The sequence below is a fragment of the Pipistrellus hanaki genome, assembly GCF_964339955.1.
Source record: "Pipistrellus hanaki genome assembly, chromosome: 11".
NCBI lineage: Eukaryota > Metazoa > Chordata > Mammalia > Chiroptera > Vespertilionidae > Pipistrellus > Pipistrellus hanaki.
Genome location: NC_140513.1, coordinates 2,004,410 through 2,026,295, shown reverse-complemented (window position 1 = coordinate 2,026,295; position 21,886 = coordinate 2,004,410). Strand labels below are relative to the sequence as shown.

Sequence of the window (21,886 nt, the reverse complement as noted above, 5' to 3'; positions counted from 1 at the left end):
ACTTCAGAGAGGAAGGAAGAAAAAGAGAGAGCTAGAAACATCAATGATGAGAATCATCGATAGGCTGCCTCCTGCATGCCCTTACTGGGGATCAAGCCCGCAACCTAGGCATGTGCCCTGGACTGGAATCAAACCCAGGACCCTTCAATCCACAGGCCGATGCTCTATCCACTGAGCCAAACCGGCTAGGGCCCTTATTATTTTTTAATATATTTTTTACTGATTTCAGAGAGAGGAAGGAAAGGGAGAATCATTGATAGTCTGCCTCCTGCCCCCTACTGGGGATCAAGCCCGAAACCCGGGCATGTGCCCTGACCAGGAATCGAACCATGACCTCCTGGTTAATAGGTTGATGCTCAACCACTAAGTCACGCCAGCTTGGCACACACCAGCTTGTTTTAGCCATAACAACTCACTTCAGACTAACCTACCAATAATAGTTATTTGTTCCTGGCAACCATAAGGTCTTCTATATCTAAGTAATTTAAAACACACTTCAAACATTTAGTATTAATCATAAGTACTGGCATACTTTATTTTATAAATTTATTTTTACAAAGTCCCAAGTGCATGCATTTTCAGGTTAAAAAAGAAACAAAGAAAGAGATGAAGTCAAATTTCAGGTGTGTTGAATCACCTGCAAGGCAGAATGAAATGCGCAGATTTTATCCGATCCATGGAGCATGGGCGACTGGAGCTGGAGCTTGAAAAGCCAGGAAGGCCACGCCCAGCGCACACACTCCCTCCCCCAGGCTCCCTGACAGGTGGCCTGGCAGTTGCTGTCTAATAACCCCTCTGGTCTCATCCCTCAAGGCAGGCGGATTCTGTGGGTTTAGAAGCTGTTTCTGACCTGCAGGCAGGATCTGCCGCCTTGAACATCTTCCTCAGCAGCACCGAACGAGTTCTTGCTCTGCACGTAATATTCCTTCCTACACCAATAACTGCTTTTCTCCCTCCCCTTTGGGCTAAATATTCCAAGTAGGACACAAATTTTAGCTCCCTTACCATCCGCTCGCCCTCTATTCCCATGCCAGCTTCTCTCTAAAAGCAAGCGCAGAGGAGTTAAGCCTATGAGACAGGCTTTCCATGGCTCTTAGGCTGAAATAAAAAATCTGTAATTTGATCTACAAAGCCCTCCAGAACCTGGCTCTGCCCATCTCACCAGTCTCAGCTGTACCCGCTGCTGTCCTGGCCGTCCCTAATTCCTAGCACGTGCCACGCTCCTTCCTCAGGGCCTTTGCACATGCTGTTCCCACACCATGTCTCCAGGCCTCCCTCTGGCTGGCCAACTAATCCTCACCCTCCACATTAGGCTGACGTGTCCTCCGAAGAGCCTTTCCCGATCTCCTCGCCACCCAGCCGTCCCCTGCATTGGCTCGTGCCTGACACAAACTGTGTGCTCTACACATGCATGTAAGGTGAACGAACTACACGCAATGGAATTTTCCCTTTCCGCAATCTGGACACTTTCCAACCACTTGTTAGCTTCCCCCAATCCACAACACATTATCGTGAAGTACTGACCACTCAGCAGAATGAAATGTGCAGGATACAAAGCTGAAAGATTTGCCAGCCTCCTGAGGAAGCACATAGGAAAGAGACAAAGTGCAAAACCCCAAATCCAAGCCTCGAGATGAACCACAGGCGAGGCCGGTGCACAGGGTTCCGAGAGCCCGTGGCACGGGGACAGGAATGCTTCTGGAGGTGGCATCTGAGCAGGGGAGCAAGGACATATCTACATCTATGCAAACTCAGCTGCACAGCTTTAAGCAAATCACTCCTCTGAGGCTGTTCCTGCCCCGAAACAGGAGGGCTACGGCAGATGGCCTCTGGGGGCCTTCCAGCCCGAAGTCTAGAGACCACGTCCTTGATGTTAATAACATTCTGAGTAGTTAGTGCTTACGTGAATTAACTCACTTAGCAATACAGGTGGGTATCATCTCATTTTGAGCTGAGAACTCTGAGATGTGGGGTAAGCTGCCCCCGGACCACAGAGTCAGGCTTTGCCCGGCATGGACTCACAGCCCAGGTTCCTGATGAAAATGCTATCGTACTATTTATTAATTGTATGATGTTTCCTTAGAAAGCATCATGAATAATTTGATCCCTACTTTGTTTTGAGTTGTTTTCTACAAAGGATATATAAATATATATACCAAAATGTTAACCAGCTTATGGGTATGTGTTTTTAAATCTACTTCTGGAATTTTCTAATTATTAATATTTTCAAAATTATTAATTTTGTTTAAAAAATCAGGGGGGGAAAAACTTAAGAAAATATTCTACACCGAGTTCAAAGTCTTTCCAAATGCAGTGTATTAGCTACCCACCCCAAGTTCAGGCTACTGGCAAATTTGATCAGCATAATTCTCATTCAAGACACAAATGAAAATGTAGATAAGACCGCTGCAGACACTTGTCATCACCTCATTAACACCTTTGGACACAATAGTTCAAACACTGGTAAATTCAGACATCCTTTGTTTATTTATGCAACAGTTTCAGTAAATGCTTCCTTCGTGCTAGTTACAAGGCAAGTACATGGTACAAGCGCCCCACCGACCTCACGATGTAGCAATTCTATCACACAAAATGGAGCCCATACGACCTTGTTTATGTTTTATCACGCGTTTATTAAATGCCTCTGAGGAAATGTCCAGTTTTTAATGTATATTACCTTTTTAATCCTCAGAACAACCTCACATAAAGTACAAGTTACTGTCCTCATGTTATGGCTAGGAAAGTAAGGATCAGAGAGGTGAAGTAACTTGCTCAAGGTCACAGAGCTAGTGGGTTGCATGGCTGGCCTCTAATCCCAGGTCTCTCACTCCAAATACCACACTCTCCCCTTCAGCCCTTCCCTCCTCCTCCCTCTCCCCTCTCCCCCCCATGCTGCCACACCACTGGCTAGCCGAAAACTTACTCCCAAACTTCCAAATCCTAAAGTTTGCCACACACGCACCCAAACAAAATAAAAATAAAATAAAATAAAATAAATCATCAAAGAGAAGCGAGACTCTGGGTGTTAGCTTATAAGAACTCAAGGAATTTCGGCTGCACTGAAACGTGCCAATAAAATTTTTCAACAGGATGATCCGTTGCTTTTCCAAGAAAACACACACACACACACACACACACACACCCCGTTTGGTAAGAGATTGCGCGTTTTCTGCTGTTGGAAGTAACGAGATTTTGCAACAGATTTTCTGCCGTAAACCCCTCCCCTTTTCTAGGAGGGAACCCATCCATCATCCTAGAAACCAGTTTTCCGCTCTGGCTAGGGTTCAGTTTCCAGCTTCTCTCCCCTCCCTGGTGGGGGACTTATGTTGGCGAGTGTGTATTTACTTTCCCCCTCCCTGCCCAGGGACGACATCGATGCCATTTTTCGAACGCACTTAAAAGAAATGCTGGTCTCTAATCCTCGATGCTGAAACGAAAGACCCTCACGGTCGAGAAAACGACGGCTGCGATTCGTGGGTGGTGCCAGGGCTGGGCCTCGGGCCCAGGCGTCCATCCTAACTTCTAGGGGCGGCGGCCTCCAATCCGGGCCTCCGACTCCATCCGCCCGCAGCGCGGCCCGCTCTGGCCCCCGGGGGCATCCCCGCGGGCGGGGGGTGCCATCGGCGCTCGGACACCAGTTGCTCGGCGACACCCCCAGAATCGGCCCGACTCCCCCTCCCCCGCCCCACCCCCTCCTCCGGAAACCACTCCAAAGCGCGCCCAGGGGCCGGCGGCCTGTCGGGCCTGTGCGGACGGGCCTGTGGCCGGGTGGGAACTCACCCGCTTCGCCGGGGCCGCGCGGGGCCCGGAGGACGTCCCGGCGGCGGCGGCGGCGGCGGGCTCGGAAAGCTGGAGGGGCGCTCCGTCGGTGACTGCCATGGCGGGCGGGAGGCACGGACACTCGCGGACTAGCGGGCGCGTCTGGACCTCGACAACTAGGGCCGTGGCTCCGCTGGCGCTCACGTGGGACCCGCGCGAGGACCCCGCGTAGCTGCCCCGCCCCCGCCTGCGGCCGCGCCCCTTTCCGGGCCCTCAGCGCCGGGAGCGCTCACACGCCCCGCCCCCGGTGACCGCAGCCGCGGCGCGGGGGTGGGGGGGGGGGAGGAGGGGTGCGGGGGGCGGGGTGGCCGTCCCGCTTGGCGTCCCTCGGGGCTCGGCCGGTGGCAGCGGATGCCAAGTGACACTCAGCCCCAGAGTCCATGCTTGTGAAGTGCTTTGTATTGCTCTGAGGAGTAAGAGGCCGGGCGCCATCGAACCAGCATTTCCTCCGTTTGCGCTCGTGTTTCTCTTTCCTCCGCAGTTGAGTGGCCCCGGGGAGGTCACTAAGGAGGGTCTGAGGCTCGGTCACCCGGAGTGGGGGCCCTCTAGGCCTCCTGCCCCCAACCCACCCATCGGCCAAGTTCAGGCGCCAGGGGCCGGCCTTGTAGAGGTGGCACTTTTTTTTAGACAGGCAGCGCCTTGGCCACCCGGCCAGGCTGTGTCGCCTAGCAACGGCGGGGTCCTTCCTGGCTCGGCGGCGCTTCGGGCCTGAGGGGAGAAAAATCGCCGCGGAGGGCGCTGGGGGCCGAACGGCGGCGCGCGGGCGCGGGAGGCGGCAACCGGCCGGCGACGCGGGACTGGCGCGCCCGGGGAATCCGCCGCCGCATCTAACCGGAGATGAACCCGGCCGACAAGGACCGGGTGCGGCCCGCGGCCGACGGGCCTGCGCCGCCCGAGGAGGAGGAGGAGGAGGAGGGGGGCGAGGCGGGCGGGAGGGAGCCGGCGGCGGACGCGACCCCCGGGCCCAGCGACGCGTTCCGCCTCCTGGCCGCCCGGCGGGAGCCGGCCGTGAAGCTGCAGCATCCGGTGAGCGGCCTGGAGCCGCTGGCCTGGTCCGAGGACCACCGCGTGTCCGTGTCCACGGCCCGCAGCATCGCGGTCCTGGAGCTCATCTGCGACGTGCACAACCCGGGCCAGGACCTGGTCATCCACCGCACCTCCGTGCCCGCCCCTCTCAGCAGCTGCCTCCTCAAAGTAAGCCCTCCCGGCCCCCCAGCGGCCGCGGCCCGGTCCCCGGGGACTCCCCGCCCGCCCGCGCCGAACCCAGGGATTCCCCTCTGCACCCAGCGCCCGGGGCGGAGCGGCTGGGTCGCCGTGGCTGGCCCCCCAAAACCGCAGCGATTTGTGCCCAGCGTGCAGGGTCACGCACCCCTCCCGACACACTCAGCCCCGGGGCGCCCCGGAGCCGGTCCCCCCGCCCGGCGGCTGCGGTGCGGGGTGCTCTCCGGGCGGAGCGGCCTGAGACTGCACCCCCGCTGACCCTCCGGCGCCCCGCCGCTCCCTCCCATTGTCCGGGCTCACGCCCCGCGGCCCCTGGCTGGCTTTGTTCTCCGAGCGGCCCCCGCCCCTCCCTCCTCCTCTGCTTTGGAGAAGAAAAAGTTGGTCCTTTCCAAGGTCCTAACTGCTCCAGCGACTTTGTGATGAATGGTTCTCGCCCTGGGCCGATGGGCAAATACTGGACCCGAGCTTTCTTTCCCTCTGGTTTCTCTTTAGTGGCTACAAACCCTCTGGGGGTGGGATGAAAAGTCAAGTCCCTGGCAGCAGACAGGTCTTTGTGTAGCGTTAGTGCTTCCAGCCTCACAGAAGCGAAGTTTGCCTTCATAACTTGGGGTTCCTAAGTTTCACTCTAGCAGTGTTCCTTTAAGACTCTTTGTTTTATATAAGGTTCATGTTCATGGTTTAGAAGTCCAGTGTAGACACGTTCGCTGTGTCCGTTAAAGATCTGTGTGTGTGTGTGTGGTCTATCAGTGTAAATTCACTCATTGGACAGACGCTGGGATACCACTCTGTCCCCTGGGTGCTGACTTAGGTGCTGACAAGTTAGTGGGGTACAAAACAGGCCCTGCCCCCGGGGCTCACATTCTTTAGCAACTCGTGAACAAATACCAGGGTTCTGTCAGGTGGTGACAGGGGCTGTAAAGTTACTACCTGTAGGGTGTCCCCCCGAAATGGATATATACTTTAACAGCGGGCCGCTCAACTGATGCTTCTTTTCAGATGTAACCCATTGGAATTAAAATTATTGTTGTGTGTATACATTTTGGGGGGGACATCCTATATCTACAGAGAATGCATTTATGTGAAAGTGAACTTTAAAAAACACACAAAACCCTCTCACATTGCGTTCATTTTAAATGCAGGAAGCCCACACTACTTTTTAGTATAATTCATTCAAGTTTTAAACGGACAACTTGGTGTTGAATTGGGTCCTTGGTAAACTTGTATGCCTAAGCCCTCTAAGATCTTGGAGAAGATACCAGTTGGTCCAAATATAAGCAGGTCAGGTGGACAGGTGCCGGGGTGCTGTGAAGGGGAGAAACACCAGTGGAGGAGGCGGAAGAAGGGGTTTTAGAAGGAGTATCTGCTGAAAAGGAACTTCCTGTCTGAGCATGTTCACAGTGTCTCAGCTAGAGAAAACCGTGTGGACACAGTAGGGATTTGGAGAAGAGCAGTTCAGAGGAGGAGTAGAGACTGCAGCAGTCCTACAGGGAGGGCGGGCCGGCCGGGAGAGGAAGGAAGGAGAGGGCCTTCCAGGTGGCGGACGAAGTGTCCATCTCATGCATATGCAGTTAAGGTGAGAGCAGTCATTTACTACTGTTGGTCTGTAATGATTGGTCAACAGATGAACTCAAATAGCCCTTCTAGAGAGTCCGGGAAAGAGCGGGGAGGCCAGTGTGGTGACATCGACAGGCAGTGTGAGGAGCTTGGCTTCATCCTAAGAAGCCGTGGGGTGCTGTGAGAGGTTCACCGTGGACGGACCTGGTGTGGCTCAGGAAAGGGAAGCTGGCTGGCCGCAGGCAAGCGGATGGCGGTGGGGCTATAACATAGAGGTAAGAGATAGGGCTTTGGCACAAAACAGCAAGACAGGCCTGTCTATGACGGGATAATAAAACCCACCTGGTTTAGACCTTTTGGAGGATGGTTACATATGTGGATATTTACATATGTATACACTATACACATAAACACATACATTAAGCAGTGGCACAGCTCCTGGCTCACTATAAATGCTCAAGGTAAACAGGCAGCACACAGCCCTGACCAGTTTGGCTCAGTGGATAGAGCATCAGCCTAAGGAATGAAGGGTCCTGGGTTCGATTCCAGTCAAGGGCATGTACCTTGGTTTTGGGCACATCTCCAGTTGGGGGTGTGCGGGAGGCAGCTGATCAATGTTTCTTTCTCATCCATGTTTCTAACTCTATCCCTCTCCCTTCCTCTCTGTAAAAAAAGTCAGTAAAATGCATTTTTTTAAAATGCAACATACAAGTATGGAGGACAAGAGTGGCTCAGTGCTGTGGTCGTGGCTATGAGGCGTCCATAGTGCCCTGACAGCAATTTGACTCTATATGTCACATTAATAATTGATCATAGCTTCCGAAATTAATGTCATCTTCCTCTGTGTGCTGCCCTCTCGGTAGCCTAGGGCTGCCTGCTGACTGAAGCCCGATTGTCCCTGCGACTCAGAGACCCCCTGGGACAAAACTGGCGAGATGGTAGCATGTAAAAAAAATCTGAGTGGGGATATGTACACAGATAATAATTTAATAAAAAATAAAAAAAGTCTGTGTGGGTACTTTGATGGCTCTGCCCATTGACCATGTGGGGTTTTAAACCCACTCACTGCTATTGTTCACCTCTGCTCTGACATAGGAAATGCACATTCTGCCACCTGGATCACAGTTCGAGTGTGTAGCATGGCTAGAAGGTTAGCCTTATGATTCTGTTCTTTAGATTATTAATTCCTTTCAGAAAACATGCAGTTATATAATAGTTCATATAGCCACCGTCTTCAAGTTACTGCCCTGGGCATTAGGGCTATGTGACATGAATCTGAAAAGCAATAAAATAGTGATTTAAGAATGCTATAGTCTTCCCATTGGACTGCTGATTTAGAGAATCATGCAGTTGTATGTAATTCCAAATCCTACTAATATATGTATAAGTACTTTTATTGAGTGCCAGTTGTTAGGAGCGTTTGAAAGTATTAGCTCCATCTACAGGAAGTTAACTATTTCCTGTCTTTGGAATCTTATTCCTGCCCTCAAGGAGCTTACTGTATAATAGCTTCAAGTTTTTATTCGATAGGTTCTTAGTGGCCAATTGGAAAAGGATCCTATATACTAAAGAGCTAATTAGACTAGACCGGGCGGCAGCATGATCTTCTGAAATGACCAGTGGGCAGGGGGGTGGGGCTTCGAGGCAGCCGGGCCTGCAAGGGGCTGAGGTGGCAGCTGGGGCTGCTGTGAAGACTGAGCTCCTTGCACGAATTTCTTGCATCGGGCCTCTAGCAGAATGTAATTAAATGGTTTGGGGCGGGGGGGTGTCATTCTCTGGGAGCTGGACTCTTGAAGTGGTATGTTTCTTGGGCATCTGAGTATTATTTTAATTTGTTAACTAATTGTGATATGCAATAGGCTCATCCAAACTAACATATTAGAAATCACTGCACAAAACCGTAAGAATTTCCCTGCTGCTCTCCACCCTCCCAACAATCCTCCTCAGGAGAAGGCCAAGGGGTGAGTGAGCTCCTGTACTTTATCCTGTACCGCTGCTTTGGGTTACAAATTCCATAAGTTCACTTTCAGTTCTATAGTAGCTTTTATTTATAGCAAGTTTACCTATTCTAACTTATAATATTATAGGATTTTGTGAACAATTTTATATCTACCCTTCATTTGGTAGGCAACATTACCCTACATTTTACACTACTCTTATTAGGTCTCATTAACGTTTACTTACCCCTGAGAGAATTAATAGTCATCATCATAGCTAGCATTTATTGAGCACTTACTAATGTACGCTTTACATATATTGACTTATGTAACCTTCCTAACTCTGAGACATGCAGTAGTATTCTTTGTAAATGAGGCAATTTTGGCCGAAGCCGGTTTGGCTCAGTGGTAGAGCGTCGGTCTGCGGACTGAAAGGTCCCAGGTTTGATTCCGGTCAAGGGCATTTACATTGGTTGCGGGCACATCCCCAGTAGGAGGTGTGCAAGAGGCAGCTGGTCAATGTTTCTCTCTCATCGATATTTCTAGCTCTCTATCTCTCTCCCTTTCTCTCTGTAAAAAATCAATAAAATATATATTTTTTTAAAAATGAGGCAATTTGGGCCAGAGGTCTACCCAGTGTGTGCAGGGGCAGGAGCTGTTACTGGACAGAGCCAGGATTCATTGTGTCATCTTTCACTTTGTATCTACCTGTAGGAAGCTCTGAGCTTTTATTAGCATCCTTTTATTAACTAGCTAATTGCACCTGTCATTGGAACTTCCGGTTTATACTATGTCTCCGGCATGCCCGTCAGTGTATCCAGAAGTACTGTGCCTTTTAAAAATCAAGGTGGACTGCCTGAGACACTGTTGCAGAGTATTTTTTAGGATGATCCCTCTTCTCCCCATACAGCAAAGCATGGTTTAAAAGTTTGATACCAAGTCTGCGTGCCCCTGTAACTCTCAGGGAGAAATGGCTAGAGCCACAGAGCTCTTTCTCAAGGGACAATTCAGGGGAGTCGTGTGTAACACGCTTCAGGAAAGGTTAGTTTCCTAATTCACTTGTTGGACAACTTTATATCTGCCTTTCATTTTACATGCTTATTTATGTTACCTGGCAGTTTCAGCAGAAGAGAGAATAACATTACATTTTCCCAGTTATCTTATGCTGGATTCTGATGGACACTGCTGTCTACATAAACCAGTCATTTGTTAAAACATTGAGGAATTGTATTCCCTACCAGGCTTAATGGTCTGGCTTTTGTTACCTATTTACGTTTTGGGGGGTATTTTAAAACTTTCTTGCACTCCGGTTTTCTAACACATTCCCAGTTGTCCATGCTTTACTAAGGAATGCTGTTAGTGGGGCAGAGTTCCACATCTTCCAAGTTCTGTCTGTATCCTGGAGTTAATTGCTCTGGGTGCAGGGACTTAGACTCAGAGTGACTTTTATTACATCTGTATATGTCTTAGGCTTGAGTTTTTGTGGTTTTTTTTAATATGTTTTATTGATTTTTTTACAGAGAGGAAGGGAGAGGAATAGAGAGGTGGAAACCTCCATGAGAGAGACACATCGATCAGCTGCCTCCTGCACACCCCCTACCGGGGATGTGCCCTAAACCAAAGTATGTGCCCTTGACCGGAATCCAACCTGGGACCCTTCGGTCTGCAGGCTAACGCTCTATCCACTTTGAGTTCTTTTTTAATCACATTTTTCTACCTGTTCCAGTTTGAAAATCAGCATATATGTAAAAAGAGATTGACATTAAAAAGGAATGGGAAGATTCTGCTTGCTTTCTCTGTTAGCCATTTCTCTAACATAGTAGGTCAAGCTTTTTCTTCTTGCTTCTGACATACAGAAACCATATTTTATTTGACCTCTGCCCCCCCCCCCCCCCCCCCCCCCCCCCCCCCCCCCCCGCTTTAGGCTTCCTGGTTATTTCCTTATGGCTCTGGACCACATTCTTTTGGTCATTTATCTTCCCCCATCTTTTTATTTGTTTGTTATTTTTGTTGATTTCAGAGAAAGGAATGGAGAGGGAGAGAGAGAGAGAAAGATCATCAATGATGAGAATCATTGATTGGCTGCCTCCTTCATGCCCCCTACTAGGGATCGAGCCTGTAACTCAGGCATGTGCCCTGTCAGAGAAGCTAATCTTGACTCTGGTTCACGGAACGATGCTTAACCACTGAGCAACACCGGTTGGGACTCTTCCCCCAGCTTTAATGTCCCTTTACATCTTTTTAAATAGAATGCCTCCCTATAGCTAGGCACTGGTGATGATGTACATTACAAACTTGGAAGATGAAGAGGAAGTTTGTATTTGTATTGCAAAGATATTGTAAGAATCCAAATATCTAACTGTATCAAAGATGTATATTTTCATGCATTTTAACATTTTTATTGTCTTGTGATTAGTTTAGCTAAATGCTCTTTTGACTCTTTAAGAATCAGCCAGGTTGGTATGGCTCAATGGTTGAGTGTTGACCTATGTACCAGGAAGTCTCGGTTCTATTCCTGGTCAGGGCATATGCCAGGGCTGCAGGTTGGACTGGCTGCCAATGGTTCTCTCTCATCATTGATGTTTCTACCTCTCTCTCCCTCTGCCTTCCTCTCTGAAATCAATAAAAATATGAAAAAAATAATTAAGTACATTTCTCTCATCTTCATTGCTATGTCAATTCTAAGAAGATGGAAACCAGGCTGTAAACAACGGCAACATTTATTCTGATCCTTTAAAAAAAAAAAAATTGTGATTATATGCTTATTTAATTTTAGGCTTGTATTTGACCTTTTAAATGCATGTCATACTAAAATTAACAAAACGGATAGAAAAATTTTGTATATATGTTTTGTATGTAAAATTTTGTATACAGTTAATATAGCCTAAGTAATATAAATATATTTTTAGAGTGAAATATTTATCTGATAGTTTTTATACTTCTTATTTCCAGGTTGGCTCAAAAGCAGAAGTTGCCCAGTGTAAAGAGAAATTTGCCAGCTCTGCAGATCCCGCCATCAGCCAGACCTTCATGCTAGACAGGGCGTTCAACCCAGAGGGGAAGGCTTTGCCCCCGCTGAGAGGGTTCAAGTACACCAGCTGGTCCCCCATGGGCTGCGATGCTAACGGCAGGTGCATCTTGGCGGCTCTGACCATGGACAATCGCCTGACCATCCAGGCTAACCTCAACAGGCTGCAGTGGGTCCAGCTGGTCGACCTGACTGAGATTTACGGAGACCGTCTCTTTGAGACCAGTTACAGGTTCTCTAAGACCGAGGCCCCGGGCGGGAACCTGGCGGACTTTGCCGAGTTCCAGAGGAGGCACAGCATGCAGACCCCGGTGCGCATGGAGTGGTCCGGCATCTGCACCACGCAGCAGGTCAAGCACAACAACGAGTGCCGGGACGTGGGCAGCGTGCTACTGGCCGTCCTCTTCGAGAACGGCAACATCGCCGTGTGGCAGTTCCAGCTGCCTTTCGTGGGCAAGGAGTCCATCTCCTCCTGCAACACCATCGAGTCGGGAATCACCTCTCCCAGCGTCTTGTTCTGGTGGGAATACGAGCACAATAACCGGAAGATGAGCGGCCTCATTGTGGGGAGCGCCTTCGGGCCTGTGAAGATCCTCCCCGTCAACCTCAAGGCCATCAAAGGCTATTTCACGCTGAGGCAGCCCGTCGTCCTGTGGAAGGAGATGGACCAGTTGCCCGTGCACAGCATCAAGTGCGTCCCGCTCTACCACCCTTACCAGAAGTGCAGCTGCAGCCTGGTGGTGGCCGCCAGAGGGCCCTACGTGTTCTGGTGTCTCCTCCTCATCTCCAAAGCAGGGCTGAACGTCCACAACTCCCACGTCACGGGCCTCCACTCCCTGCCGATCGTCTCCATGACGGCCGACAAGCAGAACGGGACAGTGTACACTTGCTCCAGTGACGGCAAGGTGAGGCAGCTGATTCCCATTTTCACTGACGTCGCCTTGAAGTTTGAACACCAGCTGATTAAGCTGTCAGAGGTGTTGGGCTCCGTGAGGACACACGGGATAGCGGTGAGCCCGTGCGGGGCGTACCTGGCCATCATTACGACTGAGGGCATGGTCAACGGCCTCCACCCCGTGAACAAAAACTACCAGGTCCAGTTTGTTGCTCTCAAAACTTTTGAAGAGGCAGCTGCTCAGCTCCTGGAATCTTCGGTTCAGAACCTCTTTAAACAGGTAGACTTACTAGACCTCGTACGCTGGAAGATTCTGAAAGATAAATACATCCCTCCGTTTTTACAAGAAGCTTTGGAAAAAAAGATCGAGAGCAGCGGGGCCACCTACTTTTGGCGTTTCAAACTTTTCCTCCTGAGGATTCTGTATCAGTCGATGCAGAAAACCCCTTCCGAAGCCTTGTGGCAGCCCACCAAGGAGGACTCCAAGATCTTACTGGTCGACTCCCCTGGGATGGGCCCCGCCGAGGACGAGCAAGAAGAAGGCACGTCCTCCAGGCCGGCGACCAAGCAGGGCCTCCAGGAGAAGAGCAAAGAGGGGGACCCGGACGACCCGGCGGATGACTCGCTCACCCAGGCCGGGGACGCCGGAGGCCACGAGCCGATGGAGGAGAAACTGCTGGAGATCCAGGGGAAGATCGAAGCTGTGGAGATGCACCTGACCAGGGAGCACATGAAGCGGGTCTTGGGGGAAGTGTACCTGCACACCTGGATCACGGAGAACACCAGCGTGCCCACCAGGGGGCTCTGCGACTTCCTCATGTCCGACGAGGAGTATGACGACCGCACGGCGCGGGTGGGTGTTGCTGGCAGAACGCGGAGCCTGCCAGGCCTGCTGTCTGGGGGACTCCATTGATTTCTGAAGCGCGGTTTGTGCTTCCACGTGTTTTCAGTAGTTGAGTGACCCTGGGGGGGAAGGGGCGTGCAGAGGGAACCACAGGCCAATGTCAGCTTCCCCTTTCTCTGCTTTGGTCTTGCGGTTACACTGCTTCAGCAGTGAAAGTCTCAAGAACACTGATCCACTTCATTCCTTTGTTGGAAAAACGTTCGTGGCTGTATCACTGGGATGGGAACCCCAGCCCTTCAGAAACATCTTGTCTCACTAGCAGTTCATGTCCTTTGTCGTTTTTAACCCATTTACACTGGAGCTCCAAGCGCAGACGGCCCTCTGCACCTGCCGTTCCCCACAGTTGACCGGCGTTTTGAAGGGGGTCTTACCTACTTGCTCTGTCTGGTCGCCTGCAGTGTGAGATCCACTGAGGCCCTCCCCCACCTTAGGCTCTACAGGTTGAGAACCACTAACAGGGTCACCTAAAACCATCGGAAACACAGATATTTACATCACGATTCACAACAGTAGCAAAATGACAATTACGAAGTAGCAACGAAAACAATTTTATCGTTGGAGGTCCCCACCACATGAGGAGCTGTAATAAAGGGTCGCGGCGTTAGGAAGGTTGAGAACTGCTTTAGTGGGTACCGTCCACCCTGTTGTCAGGGCCCTGAAAGCTGCTTCCCCTCAGCCAGTGGCACAGCTGATGGCCTGGCCTCACCTCCCGGGCAGCGTGATGGAGAGACTCTCCCGACGGGGAGCAGAGCGGCGTGGGGTTCCCTTCTTTGTGCCCGGCAGCCCCGCGCCCCACTAACCGCCCCCTGCTTCTCCCAGGTGCTGATCGGCCACATCTCCAAGAAGATGAACAAGCAGACCTTCCCCGAGCACTGCAGCCTGTGCAAGGAGATCCTGCCCTTCACGGACCGCAAGCAGGCCGTCTGCTCCAACGGCCACATCTGGCTCCGGTAAGCACCCGCCAGCCCGCCTCAGACGTAGCTGCCCGGAGAAGCTGCTGTTACCAGGCCTGGCACAGGGGTCTGCTTCCGGCTGCCCGAAGCCAGGGCCTTCAGCGGCGAGGCCTCCTGCCTGGCACACACAGGCCTTGCTTCCTGCGGGGAGTGCTGTTTCATTGGAGTAGCATTACATTTTAAAAAGACCATTACTAAAGTGATACCTGGCACAGTTAGTGCAGTATAAAAGCCCTGATGTACTTCTTTTGCTTAACTTGATAATAAAAGGCAGAATCCTCCTCCTCCTCTGCCCTCAGTCCCACTCCCACCTCAGTGTGTCTGTTTTGTGGACACAGTGGGCAACCCCCTTCTCCTCCTCCTCCTCTTCTTTCTCCTCCTCCTCCTCGTCCTCTGCCTTCTCCTCTTCCTTCCTCCTCTTCTTCTCTTCCCCTTCTCTTCCTCTTCCTGCTTCTCCCTTCTCCCCTCTTCTACAAGCACTCCCATCACCGGCTCCCTGCACAGAGCTCTCCCTGCTTCCCTCCTGGCCTCTGACCCTTCCTCCTCGGCTGGCTGCTTCACGGACTTGATGTCCATTGGCAGCAGCAGCTCAGGAAGGATCAGCAGCCGGCATCGCGAGCACCAGTGGCGTGGCAGGCGCTCTGCTGAGCGCGCGCGTGTCCTGAGTCACTGTTATCACAGCCGCTGTGCGTGGGACCCTGGTGATTTCCATTTCTGCGGAGGACACTGGCCGCTGGGGAAGGCAGCTCATTTGCCCGTCACACGGTGGTCAACGCAGAGCTAGAGCCTGGTGCCGCCAGTCTCCGATGGGTTCTCTGACGAAAGGTAGCCTCATGTGTGTGGATTGGAGTCAGGCCAGGACGCCTCCATATCCTTTCTCCACGGGAGAGGGCGCTGCTCTCACCAGCCGTGAGCTGCCTCCTGTTCGCCCACGTCACTCAGAGGGAGCCACTGGAATCTCTTCCTCCTTCCTCTTCCTCTTCCTCTGCATTTTCTGCTCCTTGGCTGCTCAGCTTAAAAACTGTTGTCTTTTGGGAAAACCTCCCTGCAGACCCAAAAGCACTCCTTCCCATCTCCTTGCCCTGCCTGGCTGGTCCTGGGGGAGGGGGCTCGGGGGCTTGAGCCTGGGCACGTTGGTTCCCGCCCTTCTTTTTCACACCATTCGCTTTGTCTTCTGCCTCCTTCAGGTCCCCCTGTGCTGTGAGACTTTTAAACGTAGTGCCCGCACCCAATCTTGCCATCACTCACAAGAACAGTTTTCAGTGTGTTATGTGGTCCACTGTCAGCATACAAGCACAGCCAGGGAGGAACAGACGTTTCCCAGAGCTGAACAGGGGGACCGGCTGCGTTAGCACCTGTCTGTCGCTGGGGAACGGACAGGCGCATCCCTCAGAGTGGGGGCCCAGCAGCTGCAGAGGGATGTGGGGTTGCCATGGATTTGTGAACAAGCCTGCCCTTTCCTTGGTGAACGTGCTTCCAGTGTGGCTGGTGCTTTCCGGTGTTGGCAGAACTGACGCTGCCATGCCCTCTTGCAGGTGCTTTTTAACCTACCAGTCCTGCCAGAGCCTGATATACAGAAGGTGTTTGCTCCACGACAGCATTGCCCGCCACCCGACTCCGGAAGGTGAGTGAGCCTCCCCCCCCCCGCGGGGTGTGGGGGGCATGGCGGCCGGGTCAGGCTGGCACTGCTAACTAAAACCGTGATTATGATATGTCCTGTTCAGGTCCATGCTGCATGTTAGGTGTAAGTTTGCCAATCTGCTTCTATAAGTCATTCATTCAGAAGATGCCCGCAGTTCTTTACCTGATGTGTCTACATTACATTTGAATGAAACTGCACATGTTAATGCCTACGAAATATTTTATTTATTTATTTATTTATTTATTTATTTATTTATTAATATATTTTATTGATTTTTTACAGAGAGGAAGAGAGAGGGATAGAGAGTTAGAAACATCAATGAGAGAGAATCATCAATCAGGTGCCTCTTGCACACCCCCCACTGGGGATGTGCCCGCAACCAATGTACATGCCCTTGACCAGAATCGAACCTGGGACCTTTCAGTCCGCAGGCCGATGCTCTATCCACTGAGCCAAACCGGTTTCGGTAACCTACAAAATATTTTAATTTCAACAATGTATGAGTGATACGCTGTGAAAAAAAATACAGTCCTTTGAACTGAGTAAATTCAGTGCTGAAATTCATTCACTCGTTTTCCTCTTTCATTACAGAAGGATGAAATGCCTTAGCTTGGGGGCCACAGGTTAGCCCATCCTCACTTAGAATGTTGGGGCGGGGGCTTTGTCCAGGGGCACAGAGGGGGACAGAATGCCGCCTGGACACTGCAGCTCATTCTGTCATCCCGCGGGCCCTTTTTGAGCCCCCGCTCAGCGCCTGTCTTCCTTGCAGATCCTGACTGGATCAAGAGGCTGCTGCAGAGCCCCTGCCCGTTCTGCGACTCTCCCGTCTTCTGATCGGCTGTGGAGGAGCGGACAGGGCGTGATCTGTGGGGAACACTCCGGCTGGAGAGAGGGCTGCACTGGATCTGCCTGCGCAGGGAGGGGCGCTGCTTCTGTCTCTGCGGACCAGAGCCGTCTGTGCGTGACGGAGCCGAGCCCAGTCATTTCGAGGTGAACGTCAGCCCCCCTCCTTGCTCAGCAAGGAGTACTTGCTTTTACAGCGTCTTGATTGAAGCAGTTTGGACAAAGGCCCTGTCATCCCAGGAACAGACTTCTAGAGACTGGAGGAGGCCTGTGGGCTGCGTGAGGGTGAAGCCTGGCCTGGGTCTGGAACTGCCTGTGGCTCGGAGAGCGGAGGTGGCCGGCCCGTGCTGGCCAGTGGCCAGCAGATGCTCACAGTGTCTGAGCACAGGGCCCGCTGCTGTGCCCAGCAAACAGCCACAGAACCGAATCCGCCAAACCTCGTCTGAAAACGTTTTCCTAAACTCTGTATTTGTAAGAGGTCGAAGCCAAGACTAAGACTGGGTTTAGTGTGTCCAAAGGCCCAGTGACTTGTGAAGGGTAACTGGCGCACTGAATGGTTTCCGTGTCACCAGCTTCCTGCCCCAGCGCCCTGTGTAAGGACGCGGGTGCTCACTCAGGCAGCCACGCCCGCTTCAGACCCAGCTGTGGTGCCGAGCGAGCCATCTGTGCACAGAGGAGTGCTCGCTCCTTCCAGTATTAAATCTTGGGGTGTTTTAATGTGGACATTTGCAGAAGGTTCATGTCTGTCCAGCCAGAGTTTGCCTAGAGACTGCCAGACAGACAGCAGGCGCTTGCGCCCGGCACGGCAGGTGGGCAGCTGCTTGGCGAGCTGAGAGTTTCCCCACAGAGCCCCTGCTCGGGCCCCACAGGTGTCTGTGGCTAAGAGGTGTTCGACGTTCATTGGTTTTACAACGTAAAACAAAAAGTAGCCATGCTGGAGCGACAGTGCTGGGTCTCTCCGGTCAGGTCCCGGGGACCGGTGCCCATCAGTGCTGCCATTCTGACTCATCCTGCATGCCGTCTGGTTTGCCTGACTGCCACCGTTCCTGCTTCTACTCTGTGTCCTTCATGAACAACATCTGCCTCACCTGCTGCTTCTTATTCTGGTGGTAATTTCAAGCGCAGCTCGATCCAGCCTTCCGTGTCGGCACGTTGAGTTGATTTTCAGAAAGAGGACAGTCAGCAGTAAAACTCCGCGCAGCGCAGTGCAGGTGTGTGGCTGCAGACGCTTTCTGCCTGTAGCCGTGTCACTTCCCCCACAAATGTGACAGTAACAATTGGGATCCTGTCAAAGAGTCATTGCGGTGTTAATAATCATGAATGCTCCGCTTCACTTAGGATTTGTTGCTACTCAGAACCGGTAGCTTTATTGTCGGAGAATGTGGCACTGCTGCCATTTAAGATGTTAAGTGTTTTTTTTAAAGCAGTTGTGCGTTTGGGGGAGACGGAATTAGGCGTTCACTGAAGGGGCCTCCCTAATGAATTATTTGTGTGTCTGTGTAAGAATAATCATGCCATTCTTTCCAGAACACGCTTCTCCCGGGGGACCGAAGCCCCACCTGCCGCCGCCCGAATTCCCGCCCCCGTCCCTGGAGGTGAGCCCCGGCCTGGGAGAGGAGCTGAGGGGACGGCATGTTAACCCTCACTGGGGACATGCTTTTTAGAGAAAGGAAGAGAGAGAGACACCCGTTGGTTGCCTCTCGCACATGCCCCATCTCGCACATGAGCCTGCACCCTAGTATGAGCTCTGACTGGGAATCAAACATGGACCGTTTGGTGCACGGGACGCCAGCCAGCCAGCCGAGCCGCGCCAGCCAGGGCAGGCGCCTCCATTTCTTTAAGGACAGGCATCTGCTGCCCTTTTTCTCGTTAGGGATTGGGCAGCACACACGGTGAGACAGTGTAAGCCCCACACGGACAGCCTCCAGCCGCTGCCTGGCGGGCCCTTCTTTGTGACTGTCCGTAGCGCTTAAGCCGCCCTTCTGCCGCTGGGGGGTCAACAAGGTGGTGGCGGCGTGTGTCCAGAGCCCCCTCCCCCGGGGCTCGAACCCGCGCCTGGTTTTAGTGCAGGTATCCGTTGGCAGCTCTGACAGGGTGTTAGACTCCGTCTCAAGTCTCAGAATGTTCACCTTCAGCTGTTCCTCTGGAATCGGAACGGGGCTTTTGGAGTTAACGTCACGTCTGCTGACATGATCTCTGCTCACGCTGATTCCGGAGCACGTGGAACGTGCCTGTGCCCTATGAGGTCATAGGTGCACGTGTAGCGTGGCTCCCGGATCTCAGTCCTGTAGCCTCGGTGCCGGGGGAAGCGGTGGGTGTGCGGGGTTGTGCTTGTCGCGGGCCGGCGCTCCGTCAGTGTGGGACTGTCACTGGCCGAGGGGCGGCGGCCTCCCACGTGCAGACACAGCCTAAGACACGGCTGTTTCTGAACACTTGGTGTGAAAGCGACAGATTTTTTTTAAATATATATTTTTATTGATTTCAGAGAAGAAGGGAGAAAGAGACAGAAATCAACAATGAGAGAGATCTTTGATTGGCTGCTTCCTGCACGCCCCACAACTGGGGATCGAGCCCACAACCCAGGCCTGTGCCCTTGGCCGGAATTGGTCGATGCTCTATCCACTGAGCAAAACCAGCTAGGCCGAAATGAACAGATTTAAGAGGAATGGCTTAAAGGTGTCCTGTGAAGAACTTAATCCTTTCGGTGTATGAATCTTCCTCTCCCAGGCTCTATCCAGAGGGATGGCTCAGCTTTTCGTAGCTTGCCTGTCCTCTGAGTGGTAACTACCCTCTCGGGGAGTGAGTTTGGTCAGAGCAGTACTGATGAGATTGCCACACGCTGTCTGTCCCTGCATTCCAGGAGTAGGGGAGTTGAAAAGGGGCAGGTGGACCTCTCATGCCCACAGAGCAGGGGTGCAGGCTGTCTGGTTGAAATGCTTTCAGTGGGTGGGGAGGTACATTTCAGAGCTCTGGAGGTTGTGTGTATTTATAAGGTCAGAGCTGTTTACTTCACCGCCATGAGCTCCTGTTGCCTGCACAGGAAGATCCATAAAGTGGTTGCATTAGAGGCCCCAGAGGCTGTGAGGCCTTGAGGCTGTCAGACTTCATCCGTCTGTCACGTGGCTAACTTCATCCGTGGGGTCAGGTGCTCGGGTACTAGTTAGAATTAAATGCAAAAATCAGTGAAGTCTTTTCCAGACTGACTCAGATTTGTACTTTAATGTATGAAAGGGAATATCAGACTTGTTTATAAAAAAATAATTGTATAGAGAAGGAAGTCTGTGTTGTGTGTACTGATATGTAGTTTGTCTACCCAGTGCCCATGCTATAATCTTTGTGTTCTGCTCTGAATTTTTGTATGTTTACAGATGACATTTTTTGAAATAAAAAGAATAGGCATTTAAAAACGTAAGGTTATAAAAGGGAGATTTAAAAATTTTTTGCCATCTGACCAGGTGGTGTGTCATTAACTCCTTGTGTTTAAATGATAACTGACGAACAGTAACACCTTTTGCTTGGAATGTCCCGCCATCCAGAAAAATGGCCGCTCCTCCATCGCACACGTGTGCACGTGTTCATTGTTAGACTGTGCGCTCCTCACGGGCAGGAACTGTCCGTTTCCTCTCAGTGCTTCCTGCGGCACCAAGGTCCAGCGCCACACGCAGGAGACTGTGGCCGGAGCGGGCTGCGGAGCTCCGCCTCCTGTAAGGGGGCCCGGCTCACTTCCGGGCGCTCAAGCCTGCTAAGAACTGGGGACCAGAAGAGGGTCGACTCCTTTCCTGGGTTTGAACTGAGCTTCTTGGGGTGCCCCAGAGGGCGCCATCTCAGCACCAGCAGCCTTCCTTCCTGCGCGTAAGGCACCGCGTCCTGAGCTGCTCTCACCTGGGCTTGGTTTCCGGGGAGGCTGACGTGGGGGGGGGGGGTCGGGGGGGAGAGTGTAGAGAAAACGGAGTGGACGACTCGGAGGGGGTTTGCCCATGTGTAGCCCCATTTTCACTAAAGAAGGCGCCACAGACCCGCTGTCTCTACCAGTCAGCTGCCCTCCAACTCCCTAGCTGACGACAGACCACTGGTGGTTAGCTTTTCTCCATTTTGGATTTCCCTGTTGCTCGTCGGATTCTAGTCCTTAGAATCTGTAAAGTTGCTGTGAATATCTAGTGCTGTACATAGCGGCAGTTTTGTAAAAATGTGATGAAATAACCTCAAACATGTGTTTTGTATGCAGAGCCACTAGTATTGTTATCCCAGCCAACTTTTTATTCAAAATTAAAAGATAACAGAATCACTTGCATGTTGTGTGCATCTCTTACCAGGTGTGCATGAGTGGTGGAGACGCCCAGAAGCTTCTAGCCTGACAGCAGCAGGAGAAGCTGCGCGGGAGAGAAATGGCCATTGGCCACCACCTCGGAGTCCATCCAGCCTCCGGTTTACTCCCGAGAACACATGAGGAATACAGGGGGAAACAGTCAACAGAGCATCAGTAATATGTTAGACCACACATTGTCCACAGCAGGTAAACGGTACCTGGTAGTTACAGAAAACGAAGTGCCTACTGCAGTAATTTCACCACAGTAAACATGAACTCAGACCAGCACTCCTGCTGACAACAACCAGAAAGCTAGACACACCACACAGGATAAATAAGATGCAAAAAAATATACCTACACGTTTCCTAAGACTGCTGAAGATGTAAGATAAAAAGTTCTGAGCAGTGACAGAAAGATCACTGTAAAAGGAGGGGCAGTGCGACTTGGAGCTGATTAATTGGTGGAAACGGTGGGAGCGAGCTGGCGATGGGAGACCCCGTCAGTGCGGCCACCAAGCACCGCTCACTGAGCATCACTTCCGGCCGCCCTGGGCGCTGGTGGCCCAGGAGGCAAGAGCTGTCGGAAGCAGCAGCCTAGATGTGGTGTAGCTGCCAGCCACCGAGCCTGGAGCCTGAACACCGCTCTGGGGAAGGCGCCCCGGACCATTCCCTGGGACCCCTGGAGAGCCGGTGCCTCCCTGCCAGGCTCTGAGGCTTGGTGGGTGTAGGGATTCTGAGCCCCAGGGGGTCATGGGAACCTGAAATGGATTTCTGCCTGAGCATG

The 21,886-nt window shown here is 52.0% G+C and overlaps 2 protein-coding genes across 2 annotated transcripts in view; one reads left to right on the top strand and one right to left on the bottom strand.

Moving 5' to 3' along the window:
* The window catches only part of DDX31 (DEAD-box helicase 31), a 55,080-nt gene extending 51,077 nt beyond the window's left edge, over positions 1–4,003 (bottom strand). The window contains exon 1 of the mRNA XM_084898651.1: positions 3,781–4,003. Coding sequence (XP_084754777.1) covers positions 3,781–3,879 — 99 coding nt within the window. The 5' untranslated portion in view covers positions 3,880–4,003. The remainder of the gene's footprint in view (positions 1–3,780) is intronic.
* Positions 4,004–4,103: 100 nt separating this feature from the next.
* Positions 4,104–21,083, top strand: GTF3C4 (general transcription factor IIIC subunit 4). The gene is made up of 5 exons (XM_084898650.1): positions 4,104–5,013; positions 11,484–13,307; positions 14,178–14,308; positions 15,847–15,935; positions 16,723–21,083. Exons 1-5 carry the CDS (start codon positions 4,657–4,659, stop codon positions 16,785–16,787), a joined length of 2,466 nt encoding a protein of 821 aa, XP_084754776.1. The 5' UTR covers positions 4,104–4,656; the 3' UTR covers positions 16,788–21,083.
* The last annotated feature ends 803 nt before the right edge of the window (positions 21,084–21,886 follow it).